The 20,909-nt window shown below is 47.8% G+C and overlaps 1 protein-coding gene across 1 annotated transcript; it reads right to left on the reverse strand.

Moving 5' to 3' along the window:
• Positions 1-763: 763 nt before the first annotated feature.
• On the reverse strand, positions 764-20,362 carry LOC144739925 (olfactomedin-like protein 2A). Its single transcript, XM_078622808.1, is given in 9 exon segments — positions 764-1,129; positions 1,131-1,369; positions 3,166-3,351; positions 4,612-4,815; positions 7,831-8,074; positions 9,071-9,247; positions 9,328-9,435; positions 10,503-10,766; positions 20,294-20,362. Coding segments are annotated over 9 exon segments (1,857 nt in total).
• Between the last annotated feature and the right edge of the window lie 547 nt (positions 20,363-20,909).

Below are 20,909 nucleotides of genomic sequence, written 5' to 3' on the forward strand. Positions count from 1 at the left end.
TCTGGGTTTTCGTTGTAACCATGACGATCACGCCAAGTGCAGGTCCAGTCAGAAACCATCAGTGACAAATGACCCGTTCGGTTGTCGATTCACGAGAACACACCCGAAGTGGACGGGGAGCCACCACAGCTGCACGTTAAAGGCTCATTTCTGAAAGAGCTGACCTCCACATCCACCGACGTGACTCCGGCGCAGCGGATCAATGAAGTTGTGTTTCCATTAGCTGATTGGCCTCGTTGGTTTTTTGTCATCTCATCGATCAGCATACTGGCTAACAGCTGATCCATGACGTGTGGAAGCTTCTAAATACCTTTAAGTAGATGAAGGCAGGAAAAAAATCAATCTTTGCAAGTGATCTAAAAGGTTTGTGGTGGACTTTGACGGACGGACCTGTTGACCTGTCCCCTTGGCTCCATCGATGCCAAACTGCCAAATGTATTTTTTTTGTCTGTTTACCCCTTTAACGATTCTAGCTATCAGTTAGCTAGTTAGCCAGCCTGCTGACCTTTCATTATCTACATTAGCTCAACTCCAAAGATCATTTCCACGCTTGGTACAGGTATCCTGGTACAGGTTGTAGACGCCCACCGGGTGCGGTCCGGGGTTGGAATGATGTGTGTTGGTCGGCGTGGATTCATCCTCTGACCTGCTGAGTCCAACATGGCCACCTGTAGACTGTCAAATACTGGACCTTCTCCGTCTTTGTGCCACCCCGACACTGGCGCTGTGAATTGGCTGTGTTGGCGTCACTGGGCAGCTGTTCTCACTGGTCAACAAAGTTGACTCGATAGATGACCTGGTGGCCATTGTCCCAGGCGTACAGGACCTTCTCCTTGGGGTTGTAGTCAATCTGGGTGGTGAACGAGTACTCATTGGTGAAGGGCAGATGTGGGGTGGCCTCTGTGTTGGTGTGGGTGTCATAAGCATAGTGCACCTCGCCGTCCTTCTGGTTGTATACATTGATGGCGTACAAGACGCCGCAGATGATGAAGCAGTTCCCGTACGAGTTCCTCTTCAGGCCTGTCCTCCATGTGGTTTCTTTCTTTAAGGACATGTCTCCAGGATCCAGTTTGCTGATGACGATCACCTCTTGCTGGCTGTAGTCGTAGTCCATGGAGGGGTAGATGACCCCACAGGCCGCTCTCGTCGACTGCAAAGTCAATGTCGGAGTGACCCCTCCACTTCCAGGGGGTGGTGTCCTCATACACGACATCGTGCAGCAGTGTCCAGGCGGCCACGTATCGCATCCTCAGATCGTACTTGATGATGTTCTTGGTGAAAGCCCTGTTGTAGTAGAAGGCTCCATTGTAAACCACGTGGCCTGTGCCGATCCAGTTGTACGGAAGTTTGAAGAGATTGCTCCAGCGGCCTAGAACGAACGAGAAAACCACGTCAGCGTCAAAGGTTTATGGTTAGCATCGGGGGAAACACTCAATCCATGCTTGCAAGAACATCCTGCTGTCAAAAACAAGATTCCAGTATGATGACCAAAGATGGACGATGCGTATGAGACCAGAGGAAGAAACAACCAGGCTCAAAGGAAACCAGACGATATGTCAGTGATCATCAAACATCCTCTACACTAACAATCTCTCATTTCGGCGACATCTTGCTCGTCCTCAATCCAGTGTCGGTACGCCGACATGAAACCTGTATTTTACTTACATCTTTTTCATTTGTACAATTTATACTTAACTTTCCACCCAACGGCGTTTTCCCAGCGTACACTCACACCTGAAGACCTGGGCTCTTCTTCCTATTGGTGGGATTGGACGGAACCATCTTTTTGTCTTTCCCAGTGGTGACAGTGTCCTGATTCCCGCCGTGTTTGGAGAGCGGCAACACTATAAATAAGCCTCCCGACCATTTATTAACGTACTTTTATGTTACATGTACTTGGTGTGTATGCTGTGTGTGTATTATCCTCCACATAGCACCAGAAACAATATTGTGACAGTACCAGACTGTGTACACGCTGGCTTTATGTGACAGTGACAGAGTTTGTTCAGTGGTTCACTCCTGAACAGACACATTGTGTACCGTAGGTGTCATTTTCAAACCACTTCCTATCAGCTATCCTAACCTTTCAACCTCAGGAAGTCTGATTTAGATCAAGATAATTCACCAAAAGCCCGCCGAAGGACAAAAACAACGTGCTGTAGGACACCCCCCCATGTCCCACGAACAAATGCCAGCCTGCACTACTAATCCCTCCCCACCATGCCCCGTTCAAAGGAAAGGCCAGAGCACATGTCAGAGACCAGCAGGCATCACCGCCACTCACCAAGATATCTAGTCATCCGCACACGGCTGAGAGCTCACCTCGCCGCGGGGCGCTTCACATGTAAGTGCATTTAGAAAGTCCATTGTCCAAATACATCTGCATCAACAAGTCCCACGAGAGGGGCTCATCTTAACTCCCTCAGAGTGTAATCCAAGTCCTCAGTTGATCTGGATGTGGAAGGAGTTGATTTTCCCACCCACTGGAGCCCTGGAACAACCTAGACCTGCATTCCACAGAGCTGACTGACCAATCAGCAGGAATCTGTGTCAACAAAAGCAAAGCTCTGCCTCCCTTACGACACAAATAAGACCAGTACATTCTAATCGATATGCTTCTCTGGGCCTTGTTACATTCAATACGTTAACTCTGTTCCTGTGTCTTAGTCACAGACGTCAGGCACTGCTCCCCCAATCTAGTTTGCACTTGTATGTTTTGAACAGACACTGTTCCATATGTGTCGCATATCTTGAGAGCAGTTCATCAGATTTACAGCCAGCAGATGAGACAAAACAGTGACTGGCCGTGGTGTGTGTGTGTGTGTGTGTGTGTGTTGGTTGAACATTGGTCGAGCCGACGTTTCCATCCCATTTATCTGAACATCGGCCTCGTAGGTCACATGTTATTGTACCGTTACAGTACAAGTTACAACCAGCCAAGAAGATGTTGCTGACCAACCTTCTTGGCGGAAACTGACCTGAGCTGGGTTCCTGTCTGACCCCGAGGAACCAACGGCTGTTCACAAGATTTATTCTTCTCGGCATAGCTGATTAGACATAGACAGGTCAGCAGGTAGGTGGGGGGAGCTGTTTCGGCCCGAACCCTTTGCTCACGCTGTCCAAGCGCGCTGTGAGTGCGGTTGTGCTCCAACTAAAGAGAAATACCTTGTTTAAAATTGTCCAGGTTGCGGAACTCCACCAGATTGTTGCCATAGTAATAGTTTGTGACATAGATCTTGGAGTCTTTGGCCAGAGGATCCTTCATCCAGGCTCCCTCGTTGCGTCCGTAACTATGCTGCTTCTCGGGCTGCTCGATTGACGCCAGCGTCCCTTCACAGCTGAGGATCTTCCCTGGGGGAGAGACGTGACGGAGAATCACAATCGATTTCACACTTGTGCATTTCTGGGCAAACACGCTCATCTGCCGTTAAACTGTCGCAGGGAGGTCACAGACCTGAGGTACGATACTGTGAAAACCACAGATGAACTATTCCACACTGAATTCACAGCTCAGGGCTTGGAGGCCACGACCCCATCGGATGACATCACCCCATTTGAAACACTCCTGACAAGTACACAGGATCAGCATAGCAGCTTGAAGTTGAGTTGGTACATCTACAGATACAGAACCGACCTGTTCATGTGTTGTATTTGAATCACAATCCTCTCCCGCCGTTTGGGGTCTCTTAGGATTGTCTGTACTTTGGAAACTTTTCAATGGAGATAGTGTTGAACTAATCCAAAACACAGTCTGGACATTGTTCATGTAGTAAGTTACAACTCCAGCTGACATCTACTGCGTTCTCTTCTACTATTCCCCCCCAGCCGTCACTCCTGTGTGCTAATGCTACATTGTGTTAGCTAATGGTGTTAAAGGGCTAAGTGATGAGTAGAAAAACCTTGAGCAAATATGTGAGCACAGCTGAAAACTGTTGATCAGCCCTTTGACACTGGTGGTTTCGCTGCCGATACATTTGCGCTAGCATACTGTCATGGGGGGTGATTTTGAGGTGTTCACCCCTCTGATTGGAACCTGCTATTAACCCATTATAGACGGGACGGGTGAAGTTGTATTTTCCCACCGAGGCCAATGAAATCCTTCAGGTTACACACACTGGGAGACTCCACGTGTGTATCATTGTTCGTTGTTTCTTGAATAAACAGTTCCCTAGTGTCGTGTTGTGTTTCTCTGTTCCTGAAAGCTGAGAAGTGTCATCGGCTCCTCTACCTTGTGTGAAGAAGGAGCTAGAAGGAGAAAATGTCCAGCGGTTTGTGGAAGTTGACAACAGCCACACTGCTGTCATTACGGTCATGACGTGGCATCCAGAAACCGAGTGAATGGGATTACCGAGTCATTACCATAAAGACAGCAACTTGGCTGTGAAGTGCAACTTGTCAACTTTCAGGAAGCGATGGACGTTTTCTCCTTCTAGCTCCTTCTTCACCAGGTAGAGGAGCCGATGACACTTTCAGGAACCGTTCAACATTCTCTGACAGTCACGTAATTACGGTACTCCAAAGTATGCTAGCGCCAGCGTAGCGCTGGGGATGCCGTTGGTGAAGAAGCTATGGGTGACCCCAAATGTGAACGGCGGTATATTTCCCTCGGACCTGCTCGGTGGAGAGACGGCCGGCTGTTGTTGTTGGAGTTGTCCAGCTGCAGGAAAATGGTTGGAACGGGTTTGTCCGCCGCCGCCGTGCTCTGGGTGCTGACACTAGCAGATGTTGTAGCAGTTGTCGTAGTGGTCGTACTGGCCGCGGTCGTGGGGGGCGGGCGGCGGTGGTGTCGGCGGGAGCGGGCTCGACCACTGTCGCCTGCGGGACCATTTCGGCTCCTTCGTCCTCAGACCGGCCGTTGGTGACGTGATGGAGGGTGAACGCTTTGGCAGGCTGGTCTGTGGGGGGGACAGGAAGTGGTGGGGATTATTTTTAGTGAGACATAATTGGGTGTACAAAGTTCAGTAAGATGTTTTCTTCGTTTAGATCCCAGTGTCAGTGTTTTCGTGTGGATGCACGGCGCTGGACTTGAACCTGTACGGTTACACAACACTACGTCATATTTCGGTGATACTGCGTCCACAGTTAGTTCTAGTGATAAGTACAGCAGTGAGTGGTCGGGGGACACCTGTTCTTATCGTTATTGTTGTTTTTTTGCTAACATTAGCAACTAAATAATGGTTAGCGCTGTCTCCCCATCGCAAGAGAGTCCCTGGTCCCATTCCCGGCCTGGGATGTTTGCATTCTGTGTCTCTGTGGGTTTTCTCCAGGTACTCCGGCTTCCTCCCACTTCCAAATGCACGCTGAAGTTAACTGGTCACTGTAAATCCCCCCTAGGTGTGACTGTGAGTGTGAATGGTTGTCTGTTCATTCACCCGTGGAGAGCTGGGATCGGCTCCAGAGCAACCGAGACCCGTAACCGGAGCAACGGGAGAAGATGAATGAACGTTAGCTAGCTAGCTAGACGTACCAATCGAACGAACCAAGTGTTGTTCCTGATTTGGGGGTTGCTATGGCTACAGAACAGCTGTTTGCGAGCGCGACCACCGACACATGATGCTGAGCTGGTGACACCATCTTGGATCCTGAACTCAGTCGCCAGGTTACAGGCGGCTATCCGAGGAATGGTGTTCTTTCTGACTTCTGGCTCCGTCCGACGTCCGTACAGATGCTGTCAGACACGTGGAAGAATCCTGCTGCGTCTTCTGGACATGTGTGTTCTGACAGTTTTACAAAACCAACACGTCTCGGCAGTAATAGCAGGATGTTTCCAATGAATGTTTCCAATGATGCGTCGATGTTTCACTCCAGAAACAAACAGCGGTGATGAGTGGAGAGAGCGAGAAGTGTCTGACGGGATCTTCTGAGCGCAGGAAATTGGAAACACACTCGTTCAAAGGAGCTTTAGATCATTTCGCTGGCAGGATATTTTCACTCTTCCACATGAACCCGTGTAATCGCTGAGGTAATCATGGCGTCGCTGCGTGATCATGCAGCTCCACTGTCACCGTCCCTGACCTGTGTGTGTGTGGATGCTGAATAGAGGTTTGAATACGTTTTAAGAAAAGCATCCCGCTCTTTGTCCGACATTTGGGTGATTTGTCGGGGGCGACTGGGCCCGTTGAGGTTCACACACACGGCAGAACACGCGGTCTGACAGCGGTGTGTGTGTGCGTGTGCCTTGTGCAAACGCAGCATACCTATTCACTCAACTAGACTTAAAGAGGATTGGAAGGAGTCAGGAAGTGTTTTCTCTGCACCGGTGAGGCGCCCCCCCTCCTCACACACACACACACACACATAGAATTGTGAGCCGTGAAGTGGAGCCATGTCGTGGCCGCGGCAGCTCTCCATTGATGCAGCATTCCGTGTCTTTCCGTCCTCAGGTTTCCTCCTTGTTGGTCGCTCGGCTAAAAACAACACGTGACGGGATCTGGCGTTTTCTCCTCTTCTCCGTTTTATTGCTTCGAACTTAAGTGTAACGTTTGAGAGTTAATTACCGATTCATCTCGCACTAGCGTGTAAAAAGAAAACAAAAACATTCCAACGGAAACGTCCTATTGTCTTCGACTGGAGACTGAACCAGATGATGATCGGAACCAGAGCAGAACTCTAACACCAGCTCGTTTCCATCCATATAAACTTGTTTTATCTCCACCAGTATTCTTCACCCAGAAAACGTCCCCTGACCATTTGGAAATGCACGGACATGAGTTTAGTTCAGCAGTTACTGACTAAATTCACTATTTCTCTAACGGTGGTTTTCTGCAGGATCCAGCTCCAGAACTACTGAAGATGACATCTGTTCACACTGGTTCAGACGCTCAACTCAACAATCTGGTGTCAGTTCATGTCTTTATCTTCATTCGTTGTCTGAAAATCCACCAGCACCAGAATATTTCCTGTGCTGGATCATAGGATCCAGATCCAGACAGACAATGGATCCAATCGGACCATTTATTGTGGAGTTCTAACGTTCTGAAGAAGATTCCTGGGTCCAGATGGTTCCAGAACACCACCAACGTTTAATGCTCTGGTCCTGGTCCATCAGCAGCATCTACTCAACATTTCATTCAAATGCGTTCAGAACTTTTCGAGTTGTTTTGTCAACAGACAAACAGACAAATGCACATGGAGGGAGGATACTACTACTACTACTACTACTACTACTACTACTACTACTAGTTATAGTTCCTGTGTAAGGACACAGGAAGTCACTGAAGTCATTGAAGTTTACGAATATTCATTGTTCATTCACAGGACATTTCTGAGCGTTATAGTTCAGAACTATTTGTTGTCCTTATTTTTTCCTTTTATTTATTTTATGAATATTTTAAACATTCTCTTGGTGGGCAGTTTATTTTTTGTTTGTTTAGAATAGACAATTATAATCCTCCTGCTTCAGCCTGAACCATCAGTAGTAGTTAGTAGCTACTGTAATCTTCATGTCCATTGTGTTTTATTGTCATACCATACATAGATAAATGTCACCTTTTGCTTGTGTATATGTGTAAATAAGGTGTGTTACGTTGTTGTTAACGGTGTCTTGTTCCTGACCAGTTGTCAATGTGCTCAGAAAGGTTTTTTCTCTGTGCTGCTGCTGTAACACACACATTGTGACAATGAATCAAGGACGATATCTGTCACCCTCCCCCACCCCCCCCACCCCCCCCATCTCCGTCTGCCTCGGCCGATCGTGATCCTGCTACATGTTGTGTGCGGCCCGATTAGCTCGCACAGAAACTCATTTGGATCCTTTTCAACAGCCACGGTCGATCACACGCAGATGATCGCACAAAGACGGCCGTGCAAACTCAGTGTCAGCAAACTCACCCCCCCGGAGCTCGTCCTCTTCGCTCTTTACGGCCTTGTAGTACGTGATGCCCCTCACCACGCCCGGCTGGTGGCCGGCCACCTTGGCTTTGGCCGTCGGATCGGCCTTCGGCGGCTTTCCAGGTTTGATGTTCTCCTTCTTGGGCTTCGGGACTTTTTCTTTGGGTTTGGGAGGGGGTTTGGAGCCCGGCCCTTTTTTGTTCTCCGGTTTTACAGCCCCCTTGGCTTTCCCGTCATTTGTATCCTGTAAAAAAAGCGAAGGCCATCAGAGTTTCATCAGCACACGTGGAGACATGAGCCTGAAGCTGACGGTACGCCCACGGCTGGTGGACCCCGTCCCAGCAGCACCAGCAGATGTCCAGCAGGGACTGACGTTCTTTTCATGTTGACATCAGTGATCCATGTTGGAGCGAACCGGAGACAATTCGTGAGTGGAGAAGTTGGAACGGATCATGCTACGATGCTGCGGTAATAAGATCTGCTCACTTTCAGTCAATCTCGATTGAACTTCGCAATGAAAAACACAGTATGTGGAAAAAACACAGTATGTGGAAAAAACACAGTATGAGGAAAAAACACAGTATGTGGAAAAAACACGGTATGTGGAAAAAACACGGTATGAAGAAAAACACAGTATGTGGAAAAAACACAGTATGTGGAAAAAACACGGTATGTGGAAAAAACACGGTATGAAGAAAAACACAGTATGTGGAAAAAACACGGTATGTGGAAAAAACACAGTATGTGGAAAAAACACGGTATGTGGAAAAAACACGGTATGTGGAAAAAACACGGTATGTGGAAAAAACACGGTATGAGGAAAAAACACGGTATGTGGAAAAAACACGGTATGAGGAAAAAACACAGTATGTGGAAAAAACACGGTATGAAGAAAAACACAGTATGTGGAAAAAACACAGTATGTGGAAAAAACACGGTATGTGGAAAAAACACGGTATGAAGAAAAACACAGTATGTGGAAAAAACACAGTATGTGGAAAAAACACAGTATGTGGAAAAAACACGGTATGTGGAAAAAACACGGTATGTGGAAAAAAAGCTGACAGAGTGCAGACGTAGACAACACCGTGAATGTCATCTTCCAGTGACTTCCAGTGGACCCTCGTTCCTACCATCCATGAGCATCAGTCATATATCAGTCACACTCTTGAGGTTTTCATCCACCCAGAGACGTCAGACCTGTAGGAGCGATCGCATTTGATAAGACGGAAGATCTGACCTGCGCTCTGCTCTCTGAAGAGTCCCTCTGAAGCAGCTGCAGGCTGAGGCTGGAGATCTCCTTCTTGACGCTCATCATGATGTTGGAGTAGTTCTCGTATCTCTTGAACTGGTTGTTGAGACTCGCCATGCTGTCGCGAACAAATTCGTTCTCTCGCGTCAGGTTTGTCTTGATTGTCTGGAATGTACCGTTGTTCCAGTCAGTTTTCATGTGAACTTTGAGCCATATGAAAAGAAGGAAGAACAACCTTCACCCACCTCTTCCAGCGTGTTCATCTGAGACACCACCTTGTTGATGTAGGAGTGGACTTTCAGCAGGTCCATGCTGTACAGGGTTCCCTCCAGGAGGTCCACCATCGACTGGAGCTGCCCAGTGGCGCCATAGAAAGAGAAGTGACTGACATTATTCACTAACACAAAGCTGACTGCTCTATTTGATTGATGCACCCGAGGGGGGCCCGAGGGAGATCCAAGGGGGACGTCAACGGGAGCCACTCGCTCTGATTAACGGTATTGATCCGACTCGGCTGCTCGACCGTTTGCTCTCAAAGCTTTTTCCTCTCACATTCATTGAGTTATAGTCATGGGCAAAACAGTCCTTTTAGGTGTACTGAATCATTAGAAAGATTCGTTTGAAAGATTTGTTCTCTGAATCGTTCAGTTTCACGTCAGTCTCCAAAATAATAAAGATCATTCTTATCAAGCCCTTTTCTAGAAACCCAAAGACACTTTGGAGTTGATTCATTCACTCCATATTCAGACCCTGATGGTGATGAACATCTGTAGCCACAGACATTCACTCACATTCAGACAGGGCAATGTGGGGTCTTGTCCAGGGACACGACGGCCAAAACACCGGAAAGAGTCGTTGGCTTCCTCACGAGTCCCTAGCTGTCGGAATACTGTGACAAAGTTGCTAAGTTGACAACACGGATTCAGTCTTAAGTTTTGTTTTCAGTGAGTGATTCGTATGAATCGACTCATTCGCTGGGAATGAACCAGTGAACCAGATTCACCCACTGCCGCACTCAGCTGAACCGTAAAACGAACAGATCTTATCAGTGAATTTTAGTTCCCGGAGTTCCAGGCAAAGAAACAACCAGACTTTCTTTATTATTCACCACGGTAACTCATTGCCACGGTAACTCACGACCACAAAAACAGGTTAATTGTGAGCTAATGTCCGTTCATTCATTCATCATCTCCCGTTGCTCCGGTTACGGGGCGCGGTTGTGCTGGATCCCAGCTGTCACCGGGTGAACGTCAGGGCCACACGAAGGACAGACAACCATTCACACCCCCGGGTGACTGACCGTGACCAGTTAACCTCAGCATGCTGCTGGAGGTGGGAGCAGGATGGTTTTCACCCAGAAACGGTGTGGCTGTCAGGTCCGACTGGACCGACGGGCAGGACCAGACGGCGCTCTGCTCACCTTCAGTAGCTCAGGCGCCTGCTTCTTCAGCTTCTCCATCTTCCATTCGTTCTCACAGGGGTTGAGGGAGGACGGCGGTGCCGTACACGAGCACTTGCAGTCGGATCCAGAGCTGACCGTTTCCACGGTGTAGAAGTCCTCCACGCGCACACTGCCGCTCCGCAGCCGCAGGCACGCGTCTTTGCTCAGAGGACGCATGATGCACTTACAGCGGCAGTCGGAGCCCTCCGACGTCATCCGGACCGGTTCCGTCTCCCCAAAGATCTGGAAGCGGCAACATCAGAGTATCAGACACATTTTTGCATTGAGTCTTTAAACCTGCGTGCAGACGGACTAACCCTGACCCGGGGTCAGACTCGTCATTTGGTCGCACGCTTTCCCACCGAACACAAAAGCCAGATATTAGTCAGAAAGGTTTTAGTGAAATGATCAGCAGGCTAATCAGGATTATCCACCATGGATGGGCGCAAATTCAAAGTCTGCTTTCCAGACGCTGTCGAGTCCTTCTAATCAGCTTGTTAAGACTGTTGATGTCGGCAGCTCTACCTTTTAACTTTAAACCAAAAGGGGGCGACAGATCACCAGAGTCACACTACTGCAAGAAAGTACAAGTCACGTCTGTGCCCGTCTGCCCGTCCGCGCTAACATTGGGCGTTGGCAAAAAAACAGTTTCTAACCGAAGCTAAACGTGTTTTGGGGAAAAATGTTTGACCATAAACTGGGGCGGAGCCACATACGTTAACTTCATTGACCTTGATTTGGAACAAAAAACCATTTGGAGCGTCGCTCTTTCAGACAGGGACAAATCATTCACTTCATGTTTTTGCCTGAGTTGCTTTTTGTAATGATTTTCATTTTAGGTTGCATGTTTGGGTTTCATTCATTCAAACTGAAAATGGAGGGCTGTCCTGTTCATTCTTATCCATGACTTTATTCTAAGGAACTAGCCCCCACTCACTCATATTATGTGAACTGAGCGCATTTCACTGACTTGTTTTAAACACACAAAAAAACAAGTTCTGTTGTAGAAGTATGTCTTGCAATATCCCCTACAGCTCTCTGGGGTTCAAATTTCAAAGAATTTCAATGAGTGTCCTATAAAGAGTCGAGACACTGACGGACTAGCTTAGCGCCTTAGCTTAGCGCCTTAGCTTAGCGCTTTAGCCTGCACACTGATCCACTTGTGTACAATACAGCAGATGTCGCAGGCCTACGCTGTGTTCCTGAGTGAGTTTTCCCAGCCAACTGGTCTGTTTGTCTAACCCCTGCTGGACTTCCGTGAATCATAAATCCATGTTTTCTTGAGGGAAAACCACAGAGGAGAATCAAAGTGTCCCGGCTAAAAGCAAACAGAACGTTAGCAGGTGGGACTCGGTGGGAGCAAAGTGTCAGAGACATAACTCAGAAGGATCCGGTGTCACCAGTTGGCGTTGGAGTGTGTTGTATGATGACAGAGGTTCAGCAGAACGCGACCATGGATAATTCATAACACAGGAAGAGAACGGACGCTGGCACAGAGAAGGCCGAGACTCCCAGGTGGTGATGCAGAGAAGTTCCTCAACTTCCTCAATTGTTACATCGGAGGGCATTTACTTGTTCAACCTCAGAGACGAGGCACTGTCTCTTTGCCGCCTTGTTCCGTCACATAAAGGTGTTCGAGGTCAAAGTGCATTGCTAAGTTAATTACTATTTTCTGAATCAGAAATGCTAATAATTCTGGAGGGAAATTAATTTTTACAAAAGTTAAATATGGAGCAGTTACCAAAGGTAAAATGAAACTTGGCTTGGCTAACCAGACCTACGTCCCGATGTTGCTACCGCTAGGGTGCATCTCCATTTCTAATTAAAACCAAGAGTATTCAACAGAAATAATCAATATCACTGAACATACATTAAATATTCATCTGGATGGTTCAATGAAATAGAAGAATAATGATAAAATAAGTAAAAGACATTCATCAATAATTCGGATTGACTCCAGCAAATGTGTGTTTTATTGTGGGTCTGCTGGTGTCCACGGGCCACAGGTCGAAAAAATCCCCCAGCACGTCGATGAACAGTTTCTGAGGGTGGAGTCATGGGTAGGAGCAGCAGTAGACAGTGGTCCCTCGTACTTTGTGTCCCCATCAGGGCCCACGGGCCACAGGTTGACAAACCTCCTCCATGTGATTTCACTCAGGTCACAAAGACACTAAAAACTGTGTTTTAGAGTTGAAGTCACGGTCTAGGTCAAGTCTGTGTGATCCAGAGGGCTGTGAACTCACCTCTGGAGTCCATTCGTTTCCTGTGACGGGAACATTGTCATTGTCTCGTAAACCACGATCACATCAACGTGACAGAGTCATAGCAGGAGATTCCTGATAATGACACATGCGACGATGTGTGCCACACTGCGTGACCCAACTCTGAACGGGCAATTTCAGATTACACACACACACACACACACACAAACTAACTTCTGGTGTCTTTACTAGTCTACTGATAGTAAACAGATAGTAAACATATCTGGTTGGAGAACAGAACAAGACATTTGATGACGTTTTTACGTCCCACCTGTCTTTTATTTCTCCTGGGCCCGGTGCTCTCATTGGCTGCACCTGACCGACAAACTGCTCACACCCCTCGGAGCTCGTCCTGAGGGGTTTCCCAGCGGTCGTCTCTGACGCGTGAGATTTAAGGGTCTTTATAAGCCTCTGGACAGACACATGTGGCTCACTTTGAACTGAAGCTCAGCAGAACACACACGCGATTGATCTGCAGACTCATCTGTTGGCTGTTAGCAGGTGGAGTCGCTGCGTTCGTCCACCTGAAGGTCTTTGACCGAACAACGCATCTGTCTGCAGATGATACTTTACCCTGTTCCAGAGGGAACGGATCAGAGTTAATGACATCCTCTGTCCTTACATCCTCTGTCCTTACGTCCTCTGTCCTTACATTCCTCTGTCCTTAGTCCCTCTGTCCTTACATCCTCTGTCCTTAGTCCCTCTGTCCTTACATCCTCTGTCCTTACGTCCTCTATCCTTACACCCTCTGTCCTTACATCCTCTGTCCTTAGTCCCTCTGTCCTTACATCCTCTGTCCTTACGTCCTCTATCCTTACACCCTCTGTCCTTACATCCTCTGTCCTTAGTCCCTCTGTCCTTACATCCTCTGTCCTTACGTCCTCTGTCCTTACGTCCTCTGTCCTTACATCCTCTGTCCTTACACCCTCTGTCCTTACACCCTCTGTCCTTACGTCCTCTGTCCTTACATCCTCTGTCCTTAGTCCCTCTGTCCTTACATCCTCGGTCCTTACATCCTCTGTCCTTACATCCTCTGTCCTTAGTCCCTCTGTCTTTACATCCTCTGTCCTTAGTCCCTCTGTCCTTACATCCTCTGTCCTTCGTCCCTCTGTCCTTACATCCTCTGTCCTTACATCCTCGGTCCTTACATCCTCTGTCCTTAGTCCCTCTGTCCTTACATCCTCTGTCCTTAGTCCCTCTGTCCTTAGTCCCTCTGTCCTTAGTCCCTCTGTCCTTACACCCTCTGTCCTTAGTCCCCTCTGTCCTTAGTCCCTCTCTCTATCTATCTATCTATCTATCTATCTATCTATCTATCTATCTATCTATCTATCTATTATCTATCTATCTATCTATCTATCTATCTATCTATCTATTATCTATCTATTATATATCTATCTATCTGTAGTTCTGGTGTATCTGTGGAGGAGGTGGGGGCTCATTAATGAAGGAATGCAGGCCGAGTGATGGGGGAAGACGGGGAGCGGGAATACCACCCCCCGATTGCTGCAGACATACTCGGGGCAGAACTCAAAAGCAGCCCGGTCTCGACCCATGTCAAGCGAAAAGGCCGCGGTTGACAAATGCTACAACCACATGAAAACAGAGTGGATTAGCAGATTAAACTTCTGCAGGAGAGGCTCCCCTACCCCCCCACGCCCCCCCTCACCCCCTGCTGAGCCGTATTGTTTAACCCCAACCAAACACTGACTGCTTCATAGCAACAGCGGCTTTAAGGTGCTTTAAGTTGGACAAATTCCAGACAGATTTACTTTGGTGCTTCATGTTTGGCCTGAGCCACGGAGAACAAACTTCACGTTCAGACGGACGAATCATATGCACCGGTACGTCTGAGCGAGCGTCCAGCGTCTCCCGCCGAGCTGACCTGCCAGCATGAGAAGAGTCAACGCGATCAAGACCACCAGTAATTAAGAGCAGCGAGTATTTAACGCATGCTTTGAGTCGTCTGACTTCAACCTCTAAAGTGCTGTCAAGTTTTCAGGTCAAAAGGAACATGAACTCATGTCTGCACAACGGGTGGAAAAGAGCCTGCACGCCGTGGAGCGCTCCATTAGATCAAGTGCTGCAGCCTCTGACACCTAACGTACCCTGACAGTGATGAAGAGAAACCCCAGCGGCGCTCCGAGTTGCTAAAAACACAAAGACAAATTACATAATGGATGAGGCATTTAAGAGCTTTGGCGTTGACGCGTCCTGCAACTGTAATTGGACTGGATGATTCCAGACTTACCACATCCTTCCACCTCGCAGATGTTCTTACGGTTCACTCCAGTTTTCAGTGGATCTGTGAGGTCGTAACTCACGGTGAAAGAATTTCTGGTTGAAAACTGAATTGTTTGCTTTCCAGTTTGATCACAACAAAAAACCTGAAGCCGTACTTGCACTAGTTGTCGTATAACTGTCACATTCTGTGGTGAGCCACATAGAACTACACCGTAACGCCACTGACAGCAAACCAAACGAGTCATTGAAATGAACTAAAGACCTGAACAGAACAAACACAGTTCATACTGACAGATAGCACGGAGCTACTGACGGTGTCTGGGACTCTGAAGCCGGGGTCCCTCAGTTGGACTGTGTGTCACATGGGACATCTGTTCTTGACTTGAAAAAACAACGTCAGACAGCGACCTTGGACGACTTCCTACAGCGACTTTGGACAAAAGCTGGATGGCGCTATAATACCCTCCATTTAACATTCCACACAAAGTCGTCCAACTTATTGTGAAGACATGCGGCGTGTGTGGCTGCTGCTGAGGAGATAAGAACAGTTCACGTCACACTGTGCAGGGACGTCATGAGTTTCCTGCTTCTGCCCAGAAAGTGAAAGGTGTTGAACTCTGACGCTCCAACTTCAACAGAGACAAGTGTCCCTGTGTGTGCTGACTGGAACAAGAGCAACTACTGTGTTCATGGTGTTGTCTCTGGTATTCAGTGCTTGCAGTTGTTCTGTGAGGAGTACGGATGTCGTATGCCCTTCAGCTAATTCAACGGCGGACTCTGCTTTTTGAACCGTTCCCAGGAACGCCGCTGTAAATCCTCGTTCTAATCGCTCTTTAGTCAATCGAGTCCACTTTGAGGGATGAGACGATCCCCTTTTAAACCATCTACCGTCAGGGACACTCAAGAATTCTCACACAGACATTCCAGGCCAAAGACTTTTCGTCTCATTAGCAGTGCTTATGATAAACAGTCTGACTGTGCCGTGGTAAAGATTAAGTCGGTACAAAGGGGGATTCTACCGCAGCCTTTGGTCTGGGATGAACTGTGAGGTTGGTGGTTCCGAGTCAGTGAGCACACAGCCATTGGCACGAGGGTGTTAATTAGCCGAACGCCAGTGGTATCGAGCCCTTGCGGCCTTTAGTGGTACACATCCACATTCCTACAAAGACTGTGGCAGATACTCTGTGGACTCATCACAGCGGATTAAGACGCCGGTTTGTCTTCATGGCACCAATCCACTTATCACCACGGCGTCCACATACATCTTTTGATATTTTGTAATAAATACGCCTTCACAAGCACAAATACTCCTCTGGTAACATCAACTAGGAAAGTGAAAGGAATGACAGCTGTTGCTAAAGTCTTTTCCCAAGTTGATTTGGTGCAACAGATGTTTGAATGAGACTCTAGTCGGCCTCACGGAGAGACACTGGGTCCTACAGCTGCATTCAGCAGAGACTTCTTTTTAATAGTTAGCAGTCATACATGTGATTAATATCAAGTAATTACAAAAAGACACATTTCTAATACCAAATGTTACAGTTTGCTTAGACAGGTGTGTCAGATCTGAGGATGATTGTTCTGAAATATAATTGTTGGTGGAGGTGATTAAGGGTTCTGGTTGGGTGTAAGGGTCAGGGGTTAGACTTAGGTGTAAGGTTGAATGGTAGGGTGGAAGGGTTAGGGGTTACCACAAAGAAAATGACGTTCAAGAAATGAAAACTTTGGTCTAACTTTGGTCACCAAATCAAATGACACACGCTAACGTGTCGCTACGTTACGGAGCATTGACAAAGAACTTGAAAAGACCCTGTCCAGGGACTCGTACCCTGCCGTTGGCCCCTTTGACAGCTGGGATCGACTCCAGCAAAACCACGAACCATAACTGGATGTAGCGTCAGGAGAAACAAACAAATGTACAAACTATTGCACTATTATCCATATTTTCTTGCCGCAAAATCCGATCCATGGATGCAAGGCAGTTGCTTGTTGTACTTTAATCAAATAAGTCGAGTTTGTCTCATTTGAATGAATTCACACTGGAAAGCTGCATCTCACATGCTTACGTGTGCAACCAGGCAAAGGGAGACAATGATCCAATGATCCAATGATCCAATGATCAGACACCACAAGGCTGATACACGACATAGAAAACTCCCTTAAACTATATGAAGTCGTGAAATCACCCATAAATCTCCAGTGAAGAGTTTGGAGGTTGTCTGTCCTTGTCAAGACATGTTCAAGAAAGTCATGAGACGGTAACCCCTCGATGAAGACCAACAGCTGCACGTCGTCCCTCTGTGGGACGGAGGACGTCGTGCTCACAGGGGTATTTAAGAGTCACGTTTAAGATTCATTAAGACTCATGTCACAGTCAGTGAGTGATCTGCTGACCGACACGAATCACTCACTGAAAAAACAAAGGTACACTGAAAGTGAGTCGTAGATCGGAACTAAACAACTTTGTCACTATATTTAGTAAGTATTCACACCCCTTGTGACTCGTGACAGATCTAATCACCCTGGTGTTTTGGAGACGTATTCAGTGAATGAATCTTTTTACTGAACAGATTCTAATGATTCAGTACACCAACAGGGCCGCTGCATATCTGCTGCCTCTTAGATAGTCTTGTGTGCTGTCTTTTGTTGTTTTTTATCGCTTTGCTGCAGACCAGTGGCCCTTTGGGGACGAGTAAAGTTCAGCTCAGATTTATTCCATGCATGGTCATTCAGTGGTGCTGTTGATAATGAATTAACAGGCTCCTAAAGGATGAAGGCGCGTTCAGGGTTTGCAGAACGGTCGTCAATGTGGGTCAGAAGTGAACACCAGAAGCAGTTTATTTCCTGGACCGGTGCCTGGACGTGAAAGAGGCTTCGGCCTTTGTCCTGCAGCTTTGTTTGAGCTCCAAACACAGAGTTGACTTCCAGCTGACTGATGATGTTGACACTCCATCAGGCCCCCACGTGACAGCCCCAGTGAAGTCAGCTCGACAAAATAACAAGACAAAAATGTCCTTTCAAATGCGCCTCGTGACGCTCATCTCCAGTAGAAGACGTTTTCAGCGGGCCGTGTGCCACGCTGCAGTCTGCTGCCTCCTTTGTTTCAGCCCCCCGCTGCCCAGGCACTGATTGTCCTTGGTCTTGTTTACAACCAAAACACAAAGCAGGTGCCAGCGCCGGTTCCCACGCCACCCTACGGTGCTGTCCTTGCCCTCCTCTGAGACGGCTTTGTTTCTCATTAATGCCAGTGGCGCTGGAACGGCGAGAGAGAACAGCGAGGCATCGCCAGGGAAACGGGTCTGGACTCGTGAGGGTTGTCGGGAGGAAATGTTCCGTTATTAAATGATGGGATTTACTGTACAAACACAACACGCATGTATCTACTGTTTGAGAGATCCATGCTGTGGGGGCGGGATCCGCCACAGAACCCTCGATACGATTAGCATCAGGATACTGGAGCTGTGATACAACGTGATCACGATATTGTCACATGACGTTCGATCACAGCCACCTCGCTGTCATTACGGTAATCCAATTTCATCCAATTCGCTCTGTTGCGAGAAGCAACCTGGCTGCGATGTGCAACTTGTCAGGATGGCGTACGCAGCTGGGTATGAACCGATCAAACGGAGGTCTGTGGTCATTTCAATGACTCGTACACACGCAACTGTTTGAGTTGTCGTCAGTGGGAATACTGTTGAGGTCGTAACATGAAAGGGTGTAGGCAGACACACAAGCAGGATGAGCAGTTTGCAGCGTCTCTGGATAGCAGGTTAGCTGAGAATGTCGAAAGTCAGAGAGGTGGGGACTTCCACAGTAAATTTACTCTACGACTCCTCATCGACCATACAATGTCAGGTCTGTACGGCGCTACGTTCACTAATCACATCAGTACTAAGATATAGACAGCATAACCCACAGCAACTCGTTACTGACAGTGTTCCTGAGAGTCCTCCTGTGGCAGATGGGGAGCAACAAGACAGCACAGTGGATACGTGGAATACCACAGCATGTGTTGGTTAGCAGACAACAATAAGCACAAGAACAGACTCGTTTTGCCCTACGATGTGGCATGAAAGTGGAACACAAACAACTCTGTTTTCCCCTGTGAAGTAGACCAGCAGTTGCAGCCAACAGCAGATTTCAGGTGCATTAGCATGTTTCGACCTGTAGAGGGAGGCACTGAGCGTAAACTCCTGACCTGACCAGTGGTGTTATTGTTATATTCTAGGATGGAATCTCAGCTTGTTATTAAGAATAGCTCAGGAGTTCTTTATTAATATGATTTAAGTCTTAGCTGTGTCCGACACGCACACACACACACACACACACACACACACACACACACACACACACACACACACACACACACACACACACACACAGGACAGACAGCTACCTTACAAACTAAACATGGCCTATCCAGAGCAGACAGCTGTCTGGTCATACATGTAATGGATGTGTGTGTGTGTGTGTGTGTGTGTGTGTGTGTGTGTGTGTGTGTGTGTGTGTGTGTGTGTGTGTATGTGTGTGTGTGTGTGTGTGTGTGTGTGTGTGTGTGTGTGTGTGTGTGTGTGTGTGTGTGTGTGTGTGAGGGGTTTCAGCAGCTGCACAAACAGGGACATTCAGATGTTAGTGTTACCCCACCGCGTGCCATCTCTCGCACTCTCTGTTGGCATCAGGACTGAGTGCGCTGAGGCGTCATTTCTCAAACCTGGTGATGTTCATGCTGAAGGTCCTCGGAGGGAGGAGGGTCATCTCCACACACATGACATGACACTCGACCTTCCAGCCAATACCAACAGCAACATCCAGCTTCAGACCTGCACCATGACCTGGTGACACGGGCCGGTGTCACCCTCCACTGCCAAACATCTTACTACGACTATCTGACTCATTTCTGATCCAAAAGTCTCATGAAACACCCGGAAAGTGACTGTTGATTTGATCTTAAGTTTTACTCGTTTACGGTACATTTTCACGAAAAAATGCTGAAAAATCTTTTTTTTTTCCATAACAACAAAAAAGATACAAATCATGCTCCAATGGCCCATTTGTCCTCTTATTTCATGGGACATTTGCTTCAAACCAGTGACAACTGTCTAAAAACAAGTTACTCTTTCAGGTCGACGATTTGACCAGAAATACGACAAATATTCATGCAAACTGCGTCATCCCACGTCACCGAGGTGCAGACCAAATACGACAAATATTCATGCAAACTGCGTCATCCCACGTCACCCGAGGTGCAGACCTTGGAGGACCTACCTTGCTCTGTGAAGACGCATCCTTGCACAGGATCAGCAGACACGCGACCAGGTTGGTGAATCTCCACATGGTTCAGGTTCAGGAGCAGACCACAACGATGACGGAGGTCTACTCCAGCTCCATCTCCTCTTCTCCTCAGATCGGAGCGGAGTGAGTCCGGGGCTGGGAGGATGCTGCGGGGCGTGTGTGTGTGTGTGTGTGTGTGTGTGTGTGTGTGTGTATGTGTGTATGTGTGTGTGTGTGTGTGTGTGTGTGTGTGTGTGTGTGTGTGGTGTGTGTATGTGTGTATGTGTGTGTGTGTGTGTGTGTGTGAGGCGGCCCCCACCAGCGGAGTGTGCGCCTCATCTACAACCCGCTGTTCTCCTGTGGTGGGAGGGGCTTAGTACAAACACAGACACACACACACACACACACACACACACACACACACACACACACACACACACACACACACACACACACACACACACACACACACACACACACACACACACACACAGTGTCCAGACTGTGGTGTGTGTGTGTGGACAACAAAGGTTGATGGTATAAGTCTTGAAAATGGTTGAACGTTACGTCAACCACACAACAACAATAACAACAACAACAACAATATAAC

The sequence above is a fragment of the Lampetra planeri genome, unplaced genomic scaffold (assembly GCF_965212315.1).
Source record: "Lampetra planeri unplaced genomic scaffold, kcLamPlan1.2.h2 scaffold_1790, whole genome shotgun sequence".
Lineage (NCBI taxonomy): Eukaryota > Metazoa > Chordata > Hyperoartia > Petromyzontiformes > Petromyzontidae > Lampetra > Lampetra planeri.